Source organism: Vanellus vanellus (assembly GCF_965231255.1).
Source record: "Vanellus vanellus genome assembly, chromosome: 6".
NCBI lineage: Eukaryota > Metazoa > Chordata > Aves > Charadriiformes > Charadriidae > Vanellus > Vanellus vanellus.
In genome coordinates, this window is record NC_138911.1 from 51,980,353 (window position 1) to 51,994,391 (window position 14,039).

The following is a 14,039-nucleotide window of genomic DNA, read 5'->3' on the forward strand; positions in this document are numbered from 1 at the left end:
CAAAAAGTTTTCAGAAGTTATTTTGTAGAGTCTACACAAGGTACTGGGGTAGATAAACTACTGTTTTCACCCATCATGAATGCTTGTGTGACTTACTGAGAGCTTTGAATGAGGCTGAAATACAGAAGAAAATTTGTTTTAAAATACCATCCCCTTGATTTTGCTATGATTTTGAACTACGTGCAAACATGTAAGGAAGTGTAGCAAAACACACACACAAAAGAAACCCCTCTATTTAGCCTATAATTAATAATAATTTCTAGATAGTGAAGCTGGGTCCCTCCAGCTGGGACAACATGAAGCCCTTTTGGAGGTGTCTGGCTATGGAGGTGACTGCAGTTCTGTCTGATTGGTGAGAAAAAAGCTTCATGCAAAGGGTTTTCTTGCAAAAATCCTCAGAGAATTCAGGTCAAGGAAAATAGCAACGTGCTGCTTTTCAAAAGTTTACGTTTGTGGTTAATTTCTAAGGTGCTGTTCATTTTGAAAGATACTGAGAATGAATTTCTTCAGTCTAACGCACTGGGAATGCTTTAGGCTCTCAATTTATCATTCGCTCCTCTGAAATATGAGCAACTTGCCCTAAATCGCTCCCTGGCATCCATTATTCTTCAACTTCCTGTCAAGTTAGAAGAAAAAAAGGCTTAAATAATTAGGGCACCTTTCACTGACAGAGCGAAACTTTCACTTGGCTGTAACGCACCGCTTGAAGAGACATCTTGAGGCCGAGCCCGAGAGGTGAGAGGGAACCTTCCGCGCCCTGGGCCTCCGCCACCCCGCCGACGCGTGGCCGCGGCTGGGAAAGCGGGCACCCCTCACAGAGAGGCCCGGAAGCCGCGGACGGGGAGGCGGGGCGGGGCGGGGGGGGGGGACACGCAGGCCTCCCCGCGGGGCGTAGGCCTCCCCGCCCGTCGCCGGCGCGCCCGTGACCATGGCAACGCCGGAGGCGGCCGGGACAGGCCGCGGCGGGACAGGCCCAGCGCCTCGCCCCGCCCGCCCGCAGCCGGAGAAGAGCTGCCGGGGTTGCCGCCGAGTCGAGCGCCGCCCCTCCGGGCCCGGTGGGGAGCATGGGGCTGAGGATGGAGAGCGGCGGCAGGCGGAGCCAAGGTGCGGGGGGTTCGGTAGCGGCTCCGGCGGCCGAGCTGGGGGTGCAAGAGGCAGCCGGGCGGGGGCTGCCTGCCGGCGGGGAGCGCTGCCGCCCGGCCTCCTCGGTACCCGCCGGGGCGTGGGGCTGCCGGGCGCGGCCCATCTCCCCGTGTCCTGTGCGGGGCTGGGGGCGGACGGCGCTTCCTCTACCCCCGCCGGCGGGTGATGGCGGCTGCCGCGCTGGGCCGGGGGGCCGAGCACGGAGGCTGCCCCGGGGCTGCGTGGCTCTTGCAGCCGGCGCTGAGCGGGGGTGGGGGCTCGCTCCTCTTCACGCTTGGCTGCCCTTATAGCTGTGCCACCCTCTTTGTCACGCGTGGGGAGGTGGTGCCGGGCTGTGGGGCGGCGAAAATAGCCACAAAGTGCAGACGGTTGCCCTCAGTGAGCAAGGCGTGACAGCTGGGGACGTGGAAGGTTACACATAAAACCTCTGAACGGTTACAATCCTCCTGGAAACGTGGCCTTAAACTGTGCAGTTTACAGCTGTCATCACGAGTGGCTATATGTATTTTAATGGCGTTTAGTGCTGCTGTGGTGAATGTTTCAGGCTGCCTGTATCAGCCGCTTCGTTTTGGCGGCCTACGTTTCTGTGCCGTTTGGAGTCAACTTTTCTTCTCCAATGCTATTCATGGATTATAGTGGATTTTACCTTGTGCGTAGAACATCACTTATGCGACGTTTGGGTGTAGATCCAACTTTTTTGGTTTGGTGGGATTTTAGTGCAGGCGCAGTTGAAAAATGAAAGACTCAAAAGCTTTGAAGCTCTTAGAAAGTGATCCCTTACCCAGATTTAACCAGCCGGGGGCTGCTCTTGTGCTCTGTTCCTGTGAATAATCGTAGGGGCATTTGTGATTAGTGATAAAAACAGGCATAAACATGCAAAAATGTTTGCAAGAGCCAACTCCGGCTTGTGGAAAATACCTAAAAGATTTTTAGATCTGAACCAGGTAACACGGGTAATATAAAACAATGGTAGGAATTATTCAATGCTGCGCTGTAATGTCAAAATCGTACGTAGCTGCATAAGGTCAGATCCTTTGAGATAACGTTATGCTTTCATGTTGCCTCTCACTGTCAGTTCCAGTCTTTGGAGATAGTGACAAATGTCACTCCAGAAGATGTCTGATATCAAAGTAGAGTTTGAACATGAATTCTAATACTACATGGGAATGTGAAATTCGGAGCAAAACCTAGTATCTTGTGCATCCAATTTTTATGCTGCCTTACGTAGTGTGAAGACAATTTTATTACAAATTTATCCCTTTTCTGACTATTCTTATTATTGATTCTCAAAATATTTTATAGACAATCAGAAAGTACATGCTGATTGTCTGTTGACCATAAAATAAGAATAAATAGGATGCAAAATCTAAATTTCATTCAGGTTGCAGCAAGCTCTGTGTGAAAGACTCCTGTATAAAAAATAAAAAAAGTTCAAAAGTAAGAAAGAATGAATGTGTGTCTGTTTACACGGGAAGCTATTTCTTGTCTGCATAGGAGGTTATCATAGAGTATGTGAATGGACAGCCCAATATCTAGTTTCACAGATACACAGGAAGAATCCTTACAGACAACAGGGATTAGCACAGGCAGAGATACTAATTCCTTATGGTGAGCTAACCTAGAAATCTGTGTGCCTGAGCAAATTTGGCAGAACAGCCGTTGGATTGCTTGCAGACAGTTTATAAAAGAGGCAGAAGACTTCATATTTGTGGTTTCTCTATAAGACAGTTGTATCCACGCAGTGCTCCAGAACATTAATACAGAAGAGATGAAATACCCTATCTCATATCCTAGTGTACTCCATGCAAAGTTTGTTGTTCAGACCTGGCCTTGTCATTGTAAAGAAAGAACTAAAATTTTATACTTGTTTTGTGTCAGGGTTTCAGTTTTGTATAGTGAGAATACTGAGCAAAAAGTTGTTTTTTTTTTTTTTTTAATATATTGGACTATATAGGATTTGCATGTAGGTCATTTTCAAAGTTCAATTAAGGCTGTGATTTTTCCCCCATAAAAATATTAAATTAATCCTTTATGTTTTTCCCTAATTCCAGGTATAAACCTTCAAGTTATTTACTGTAGTAATTTCAGGAGTCGGTTAATACAGTCACAGGTTTATAGTATGACCTCAAATAATCTGAGTACTGTAATTCTAAACCAGATTTGTTGTTTAGATCCAGTCTTCTGCATTGGGCTGTTTAATTCCCACAGCCACTGATTGACACATACCTGAACAGCAATGAAATCATATGCATATTGTTAATCAATGACACACATTCATGTTGCTTTTCTCATACAACAATGGGGAAGTCATCATTGTTGCTGTATGGAGGCTGATGTTAGCTTTAGGCAGTTTGCACAGGCTTCAAAGATTCTAAAACAAAATTAAAATACTTTGCATATTTACAGATAACACCATCTTCCTTGGGTGTTTCACGCATTGCAGGAAATCCTTGTACTAATCTGACTGGATCTAGAAGGGTGTTAGTACACATCTGTGACTTCGGAACTGTTTTTTGTTGTTTTTTTTTTTCTTTGTATTCCTTCATTTGCCACTTGAACAAATAGCTTTTTAAACTCAAGCATTAGTTTGGTAATACCTATTCAGTTTTTCAGAAGCTGAAGGTGCCTTTGACCAGCAGGAAAACAGAAAAGGAATCTGTATCTTCAAAGAAGGAAGGGAGTTTAGAAGTTATATTTGAAACACAATAGTACATTTTGACTGAAATTGGGAAATGTTAATCCCCATCCTTAACTTTTTACCAAGTTAAACACTTGGCTCAGCAAATCATTTAAACCTATCCTTAATCTAACCATTAGTCAAATAGTCTATTAAGTGAGTTTTAGTCACTTAATGTGTCTAATCCCATCTCCGTTCAGCAAATAATTTAAATTTGTAATAGGATTTAAGTACCTGATTGGTCCCGTTTTGTTGAAGATTTCTTGCATGCTTCAAGTGAAATACGTGCTAAAGTAAACAGGATTCAAGTCATTAACTCTACTAGCTATTTTGCTCCAGATTATACCCTGCAACTTTTTCTGAAGCGCAGTGGATCAAGTTTTCTCTGCTCTCCATTTTGGGAGAGACAGGCTGTGCATTAGAGTTTTGTTAATGTATTTTTAGTTAGAAATATGACAGGGTGGAAGTTAATAACACTAATGGGGAGGGCTTCCTTGTAGGCACAGATTATACTAACAAAATAAGTTTTTTTTCAATATGTATAGAAGAATCTAGATATATTGTGTCTGTACGTTTAGACATACACGTATTTTATCTGTTGGTCAGTTTGACACTAGATGTTGGAACATCTTCAAAATGCATGTTCATGGGATGACATAATGTTGAGTTTCTTGTAGCAGTAGAAGCCAGCACATAAATTTGTTGTGTAGGACACGCTCATGAGCTAGTGTTCTATCACCCTTGTGTAACAGCACCATTCCCACAGGACACTTGTTACAGCACATGGTAGCGTGTGCTCCTGGATTATTCTGTGCTGTCTTGCACAGGCACAACTGTCCAGTGAACTCAGGTTAGTGACCTTTTAAGCCTGAAGTTTCTAAACTGTGATACGAGTATTGATAGTTGTACACGTATCACTCAAAAGTAGCATACAGTCACTTTTGGAACACCATCTTCCAGAAAATAGGAAACTGCTGGTGCCACTGCTAACTCTAGAGGTGCTGCCCCGGCAAATGATGATGGGACTGACTCACATTCATTTGCTTCTGCCTGCAATTTGTGTCACAAAATGTGCTCCTGACACACACAGCAGTTTGTTTCTACTTTTGGAGTATGAATAGAGCAATAACATGCATCGAAAACTTCCCTTACTGGTCATGTGAAGCCTGTAGCTGGGAAAATTGTAATAAGTATTTTTCAAGAATTAATTCATCAAATATGACTCAATTAGCATATTTTAAGGCTACTGTACACTACTATTTCATTAGATTTCTTAAATTTATCAGTGGACGGTTTGACTCTCGAAACTGAAATATAATGTTGGTTGCATGGTTTTAATTTATGCAGAATACTATTAGATTATGAGTTGTAAGGGACTGAGAGGCCTAACTGTTGGGCATTAGGAGTAGGTGTAAAGAAGAGCTTTTGTATAATCCAGCATAGTAAGTGTATAAATAGTGCCCATCTAATTAACGGCTTAGAAGATTATGTATGGTGCATGTCAGGGAGTGATACCCTGTATCGCTTTCATCATATTTTGCCTCTGACACAAATGATCCCATGTAAAATTCTGATGGAATATTTGGGACTTTATTTCAATATAGGAGTATTGTAGCTTCTTTGGGCTTTGTTCATCGAGTTTTGCTTAAGAAATGGCAGAATCAAACAGAGAAAAAAAATACAGCCATTATTATCTAAATTTTCTGAACAAATCTTAAATGTGATTCTGTTAAAGCTGGCTTCACATCTAAGACTTTATACTCTCAGAATTGATAGGAGTTTTGTTGTCACTGAAACCAGAAATGGGTCCAAGAGGCTTCTGTTTCACTTGCACGGGCAGGAAAAAAACACAGATGTGATTATCAAGTGCTCAGTTTTGCCCCACTGTAACTTTCAAATAAAATGGAATACTAATTGCCTTCAGTAACCAGCTAAACCTGAAGCCATACTTGAAGGTCTCTTGTGATTGTGTAGGTGCGGCAGAAAAACGGTGGAGACTTGTCATGTTTTAACCTGTTCTCCTAAAGAAGGAATCTGTGGGTGGGTCACTTCTCTCTGCTGGCCTGTTCCTCTTTCCAGTTCTGCATCTATTAGCCAACTTCACCCACTTGTGAGTAAGAAGTGGGAGTCTTAGGGGTACAAATGTCAGTGGCTGGGTAGGAGAAAACCCAACAAATTAACATGCATTTTTTAGAGAAAGTCATTCTGTTCCATGTCCATTCCCAGATATGCAACCAGAGGATAAGAACTAGTCAGCCAAGGATAAGCAACCAGAGAAGCTTAAACTAGATGACCAATTATAACACTGATAGCACCTCCTTAGCCACAGCTGGGGATGTTAGAGTGAGGGAGGAAAACACTGCAGGTAAGGAAAAGGCAGCAAGTTGGGGTAATTGAAAGGAGTTTAGGGGGTATGGGAAGATGTAAGCTGCATTGGTAAGAAAGCAAGCCTTATTAGTAGTACTAGTAATGCAGCATCCTATTATTCTTTTTTTTTTAAGGTATATTATCATGCTAACATGAAAGAAAAATAGTTAAAAATCGATAAATCAGTTTCTTATTTAAATAAATTAAGTTTATATCCAGTGTGGATTTTTGTAACCAGGTTAATCTCTTACTGTACTTTAAGATAGCAGTGCTTACTCTGTATATTTCTGTGTTGTATTCATATGCACAACAATTTCTGTAGCGTAAAGAGTCAATGGATACTTTGATTTAAAAATTCTCACAGTAGCAGAAAGAGAGGAACCAATATTTCAGGTCCTAATTTCATTCCTTTAAATAGGACCTTTTCAGATGTTCGATTAGATGCTTGAAGGAGTTTCCGTCACTACCCCTAAGTCATTTAGGATTTCACAGAGATAATTTAAACCATCTCTGTTCCTTCCTCAGCGCATGTACAGTATTAGTGCTGTAGTGTACTGTTAGTGTGTACAGAGTTAGGAGAGTGAATCCATAGCAGGAAGTCCACTGAAAAGATCACTAGTTGGTAGAACAGGGGTTGTAGTGATAGAGCATCCTTGACTTGTATTAAATTCACAGTACAAACACCCTTCTGCATGTAGTTGCCTGAGTTACCCACTTGGACAAAAGTGCCTCACTAACTAATTTTGGTTTAGAGCATTGAGGTATTGGGGAAGAAGAGAAGAAAAGGAGCTGGTGGTGCAAGGTGGAAGAGGCAACACCAAACCTTTAAAAATCAGTGTAGTGGCTAGAGTGTTTGCAAAGCATTTGTCAGCTTGGGTTGAGTGTCCTTATCAGCCTCAGGGAGATCAGATCCCCACATCTCATGCAGATGCTGCAATTCTAGTCCATTAGAGGCAGGGATGCTTCCTACATTTCCAGCTGAGAGGAGGCCATTGTGCAGCCAGGAATGCAAGGGTCGTGGAGACACCAAAAAAACAGTGCATAAAAGTGTTGGTGCCTTCATGGAGTGATGAGCATATTCCTCTGGGACAGCTGGAGAGACCTGAGGTCTAAATCCACCCGGGGCTGAGGGTTGTTTGAACCCAAGCTAAGGTCTAGGAGCTGCGTTTTGGAAAATACGGTGTTCCTACATCTCTACGCAGTTAAGTGGAGGTTTTGTGGCTCGTGCTGGATTTCGGTGCCTATATCCAATATCCCACCTGGGGTCTCTGTATTTTTCATGGATTATCTTTTAAGTAACGAGTCCGGGTGGGTAAGGGTAGCCTGATTGGATTTTTTCAGTATTTTTTGTTTGCTATGTCTGAAATACAGGTTTGAATGTAAATAGTATGGCTAATACCTGTGTTTAAAATCCTTCCTTTGAGAACATTGTAATGAAAGACTGGGCTGCTTTCCAGTTCATATTCACATTCCAAATCTGAAATGGCTTTGTAGAAAAATAATTTCTATAAATTCTGCATACCCACTAACAAGGAGGCAACAAAGTAACAAATAGAAACCACCAATTTCCATCACTTTTAAGACTAAAATTAGAAATAAAGATAGGATGCATTTTAAATGAAAAGGTAATTTAAATAAATATCTTAAAAATCTCTTTAGAATAATATAATTATTACTTACTTTAGATACCAGCTCAAAAGAATGCAGGGAAAGTTTTTTTTTTTTTAATTTTTTGTCTTTGTTGTGTAGTGTCACACACTTGCAGGGGAAGCTTACAACAAATAAATAGAAGCATTAAGAAGGAACTAAACGATCTAATTAATTTTTAGAGATATTTAGTTTGTTTGCTCTCTGTACTTTAGAAGAGCACACAGTGTGAGAATCCTGATTTTATATTCAGTGTGGAAAGTCCACTTACATCTATAAGAAAATGTATGTTTAGATCACATTGTTACAGCTATAGTATGTCAAAGATAGGGGTTCATTATACATCTCAGTTTCTGAGGTTTAATCTCTGAAAATAATTTCTTAAATGAAATGAAATTATCTTAAAGAGTTTCCAGTCCAGTTCTGGAAATATATTTACATAGACCTTGAATTTGTGACTGGAAGTTTTTTATTGCAAGAAGTAGAAAGTGTGCGTTTTAGTCAGGAAAGATAATTATTGCAAAAGCTGCTATAATACTGCAAGTACTGGGATCAGTTCTCCTAAGTTTAGTTCAGACAAGTACTCCTATTCCCAAATAATTTATTATTTAAGAACCACCAAAATCAGTAGAAAATTTATGACTGAAGGAATTCTCCCTCACATGTATGGTTTTGAAAAAAAGAGGCGAAGTAGCCAAAATACATACTACTTTCACTCTGCTCACAGTCCTAAACCAATACAGCTTCTGTCACTTCTGTAGCTATCCAGGTGCTCTAATTGCTATGCTTTGTAGTTATCATCCTTTTGTTGGGTTTTTATTTGGTTACTATGTAATTTGCTGAAAATCCTACCTTCTTCAAAATTCTCTTCTCATATCTAAGCCTTCAATTTAAGTTTAGTTGCTGTTATTGTGCAGATAACTTTGAAAACACAGACTGAATCTAAACAAATACCTGTTAAAGTCAGTAAACAACCTGACATTATAGTTGGGAAACATTTGAACATTAACACTTTCTACCTCACTTCAGTTGTTTTTTCGAAACAGTAAAATACACCAGATATCCTCCGTGTACCAAATCCTCTGGTTTCTCCTCTGGCATTAGCAATGTACACCTTCATTGTAAATATTTGACACTATAAAAAGTGGTTTTGAGTTTCAAACTGAAGATACAGGGAGGGTGTTGTAAGTTGAATTCAATGTAGAAATGATATATTTGATGGAACATCTACATGAAACAGCCTGGGATCCTAAGAAAGCAAAGGTTTACTTATTCTTTGCCTCTTCTGTTTTCAATAGTGCTGAGCATTATTTCAGCCACATTACTGTCTTTTACCCTTTTTCTGTGATAAATTTTCTACATGTTTTGTGAAAACAGGTGGTTCACAGGGAGAGAGCCTCAAATGCCCTCATTGATGAACAAGTTACAAAAATATCTCTGTCACATGATTTGGTACGAGAGTCAGAGAGCGTAGGAGCAAGCACCATGAGATACCATGGGAGAACCATAGGAAGCCTTCATCACAAGTTCTGGTGTTTATGGAAGTATTTTTAAGTTAAAGACTGTTCTGTTCTTTAATTGAAGCTATAAGAAAAGGTACAGTTTGCCAGGATAGAGCCCCCAGAATCCAACTAGATATTAAAAAGAAAGCCGTTCAGCATAAACTTTTGCTGAAACTGTTCTAAACAGCAAGAAAATGTCATTTGTTAATGCTGTGAAAGTTTTCAACAGGTCCAGGTACTAGTGGGGCTGCAACCCTGACATTTCAAGGGTATCCTAAAATCTGAGCAGTCAGGAACACTTTTATTCAAGGCCCTCCACTTCCCAGAAAATGTGTCAATATTATAATGGCCTGGGTATAACCTAGGGGAGTTCAGAGATACCTGTGAAGGCACTGAGTGGTGGTGTTATCTTGCAATTAGCAGGAGCTGGGTTGCAAATCCAACTGGGTGGATAGGCGACTTGAAACTTTTCCTGGGTGACACAGAAGTTAGAGCATGCAGGAGGAACTGAGGTTTGTGAAAATCAGAGAGACATGAGCACTTGCGTGAAGACTGTGACTTCTTGACAAATGGTGTTGTGTTTCCAGTGCCTTTGGGACTTCTGCAAATTGGGGATTTCTGTGAGAGTGATTTCTGTGCTATCCACGTGTCCATAATCAAAATAGAGGAGACTGAAATATTTTAATTTCTCTCTGCTGACCCTTTCTGATAGTTCTTCTTGCCTATGAAATGATGAAGCCGGATAGGGGAGGGGGAGGGAGGAAACTGACTTCCCCCCCCCCGCGTGATACAGATTAATTGTAAAAGACAAAAACAGTAGACCGAAGTTTTTTCGATGGAGTTTATCGGTGTGCCATCTGCTGGTGATGCAAAGCAAGTGAACATTTCAAGTTCGTCTGTAGCGCTGAACAGATGCATCTCCAGCTGAAGGCAGTAAAAGCAACAGGTTTCTGAGTGTCTCTGATCATCTTTAACTCAGGGCAAACTCATTTAGCTTACATGAAGGGAATCGACTGTAGTTATAACCATGTCTCTCGTTTTTTTAAGATGCCCATGCTTACCTTTCTATGATTCTGTCAGATAAAAATGAGTTAGAGGTGGTGGTGTAAGCACGTATCTAACAATGTCACGTGTCTCCTGGAATTATAACCTAGCTCTGAAATGCAGAAAATACTGGAATATTTAGGTTATTTTGAGCAACTGTGCATGAAATCCTTCTGATTTTGAGGTGTCTGCTATAATCTAAATTTCTGGCATATACGTGGGGTTTTTTATCGTTAGGACAAACTTATCAATTGAAATGGTATAATCTAACATTCAAGTCCTCCCAAATACTTCAATTTGTTAAACATTTGAACATTGTAACTTCAAGAAGACGTGGGTATCCAGCTGCACTGTGAATACCACTCATATGTAATAGTGTATGGTAGAGAAAAATAATACTTAAACAAAAAAGCAAGCCATTATTGACAAAGATTTGCAGTCATTATGGAGACATTCTAAAATTAGTAAATTCTTGCTGTATGTTTAGGATTTTAATATTTTTAAAATAATGTAGCATTGTTTGTCCCTGTGTGTGTCTAAATTACAAATAGAGATTAGGAAGAATTGCACCGTGAGAGGAATTTAAAATGAGCATTTGAAATTGATAGAGATGAGCAGAAATGTTGTTCTTTGGCTTTAAAGAAAGCAGTATAAAGATAAAGCAATGGCAGGACAGGGTTGAAAAAACCTGCAGTAGCATTTTCTCCCTTTTGTTTTTTCTTGTCCCTTTTCTACTGCAGGTCTGGCAAATTCATAGCAAAGAGTAGTGGGAGCATTATTGTTGCAGACACGGCCTCTAATACTGTAAAGCTGCAGAAGCCCATACTGTATGGCTTTTCAAAGTGTGAAATCCTCATACTAATTCTAAATTGCCTTGATATTTATTGGGGTTTGTAAAAGTGGGGGTTGAGTTTATTGATCCAGTTTTAGCATAATTTCACAACAGGATCCCCAAGAAACTACTCTGCAAATTTCCAAATATCCTGATGATTTTATTTATTTTCTCCAGACACATTTTGTTGCTTCCCAAACTAATCCTAGTCACTTGAGATTTATAGGGTCTTTTTATAAGGCCTTTGGGGAAATGATATTAAAACATTATTAAAGGAACAATTTGTTTTGCTGCAATCTCTACTAATTAATACCCAGACAGTGTGTTAAGCATCTTGTGCAGCATGCTGTTGCACTTAAAGTAGAGCTACAGAACATAGTAGTTATGTACATAATTGCAACAATAGCGTAATAGTCATTAGATAACAGTGGGAAATAGAAAAAAGAAATTCTGGAAAGCCATGTGCTGGGCATGCAGGAGGTGAGAAGCCATGAGAGGTAGAATTAAGGGGCTTTTAACATGCGTGGCATGGCTTCTTGCACCCCCCAGTCAGTTTGTAATTATGTCAGCCTTTGTTGACCCAGCTGAAGGCCACTGAGAAGAGATTCGCACTCATCTTGGGTAGGTCCAGCTCGCTTCTTCATCTGATGAAGGGTGGAAAGCTGGAGGTGGCCAGTAGGTGTGGAGCAGTAGCTACTGCCCCAGAGCTGTAGTGCCTCCAATTGCTAGGAAACGCTTACGTGGCAGATTGCAGACTCTTGAATTGACAGATGAGAAGTAGGATAGGAATGGGAAGACCATATGGACCTTGATAGTAATAATAAATTTGTGGAAATTGGCTGCACAGTTTTATCATTGATGTTAAGTAAGCATGCTGTATTCACTCTGTTAAAGAAATTGTGTTTGTTTTGCTTTACATTTTAAGCAGGGTCTTGGAAACCTTAAAGGAATGCTTTGTATACAGTAGTATTTGTAGGAATAGGATATCTCCTGTTAAAATTTGCTCTCTGCAGATTCTTCATTAATTCAGGTGCAGATTTTTAAATCATAGGTGGCATAACAGACAGCAGTTGTGAGCTTGACAGCACAGCATTTGTTTTCAAGGAGATGTAGAGCTTTTAGTTCACGTTTCTTCATTTTTTCAGAACAACTGGTTCTGTGTTCTCATTGATAGGATGATTTTCACATAAGCATAATTCCTTCAATGTATTAAACTTGCATTTTAGTATAATACTAATCACAGTCATTGTCTATGTATGCAATATTTTTCACATTAGTCATGTGACGTAATGAGAAAATTTGATCAATAAAACTTTAAAACAAATGGGAGGTTAGCATAGGTACAAAACTGTGGCCGTATCTGTGTGCAGTTTCATGACCAGTGTAAAGTTCAGACGGAAGTCATCTAATGGTTTCTTCTGCTGTTTAGCTTCCTGAACCAGTGAAAGTACTACCATCATATCTTGCTGTTTGGATTAAGTTACTTAACTACACTGTTGTACTTCAGTAACAGTATAACGTTTAAATGTGATCTTTTTTCCTCTGTGAAAAAGGTCTGCTACAGTCATTTGTGAGTTCTTTCAGGGAAAGATTCTCTGCTTTATCTTGTCTGTCAAAATATGTGTTTTCTTTTTTCTAACATTTGTTTTGCGTTTGACGTTTTATTAAAGTGAGTGAATACCCAGCTGTTGGCATTCCCAGATGTGGTCCAGCAAGTCCATTTAAAGGACACTTGAGTACTAAGAGTAATGGTAAGTAGCACACGTGCTTTCATCAGAAGGTTGACATGGTTCCTTTTATGTGGATTCATTGATTTTATGATTAAAATGTTTTTATAATGAAAACCTTTGCATTGAGTTCAATTGGTGAAGTTTAATAATACTTACTTTTCCTGTGCATTACTGAAAATAATTTTGAAGAGTTTTGCCTTGACTGTACTGCTAGCTAGGAACAGTTAGCAAGATACCCAAATATATATGTGTCACATCTATTTTAGCTGGAATATAGATATGGTTACTGCTTTAAAGAATCCTTGAGGTTAAATATATTCCTTTACAGTCAGTAGTTTACATGTTTCTGTGCCATACTGCCACCTCAGACACTTTTTCAAAACAGCATAGAATAGAGACACAGGAAGCTTCCATGCTGACGTTTTCATAGTCCAACTTCAGCCACATCTGTAGCTATTTTTGGAGTTAATGGGCTCAGTGGGGAAAAAAACCCAAAGGAAACAGGATGATTTCATGTGATAGTAGCTGCTAAAGAAAAATGACTGCCATTGGGCAAAGAAGTTAAGCGAACAGTAATTTAAAGTTTGTGGCTTTGAACTGTGGTTAATAACTGTTCAAAATTTTAGCGTTCTTGTGCCTGCTTTTATAACGTTTAAATGTACTTTAATCTTAACAGCTTTCTGCATTGACTCCTCACGAAGTCTAACTAGCCAGTACCTGATCAGAGATCACATGGTGTTTCATTACAACAAAATCCTTTCAGCCAAAGGTAAAAATGTGCATACACGAATGAACTTTCTACCCTCAGGTTTAGCTCATTCTTTCAGAATAGGCTTATATCAAGGGGATGAATTGGATTGTAGGAAGTGTAGTTTTCTTCCTGTTTCATACTCAGACTGATGTCAGCACAGAGATATGGCTGCTACTTAATAATACTTTTGTATGCTTAGAAGGGGAAATTTTGCATGAAAACATTTTTCTTAAGTACTACCAAAGATACTGTTTTAATTTTAGGGTACTTTGTACTGTGTTCTCTTCATTCTGCTTTTGATGAAATAAGAAATTAGGAAATAATATGCTGAACTGAAAATTATGGA

General features: G+C 39.8%; 1 protein-coding gene across 1 annotated transcript in view; it reads left to right on the top strand.

Annotated features, from left to right (window-relative positions):
• Window positions 1-1,064: 1,064 nt before the first annotated feature.
• The window catches only part of SPATA7 (spermatogenesis associated 7), a gene marked incomplete at its 5' end in the record, with an annotated part of 43,910 nt that continues 30,935 nt past the window's right edge, over window positions 1,065-14,039 (top strand). Inside the window, 3 exons of the mRNA XM_082485592.1 lie at window positions 1,065-1,104; window positions 12,883-12,963; window positions 13,619-13,711. Coding sequence (XP_082341718.1) covers window positions 1,065-1,104; window positions 12,883-12,963; window positions 13,619-13,711 — 214 coding nt within the window. The remainder of the gene's footprint in view (window positions 1,105-12,882; window positions 12,964-13,618; window positions 13,712-14,039) is intronic.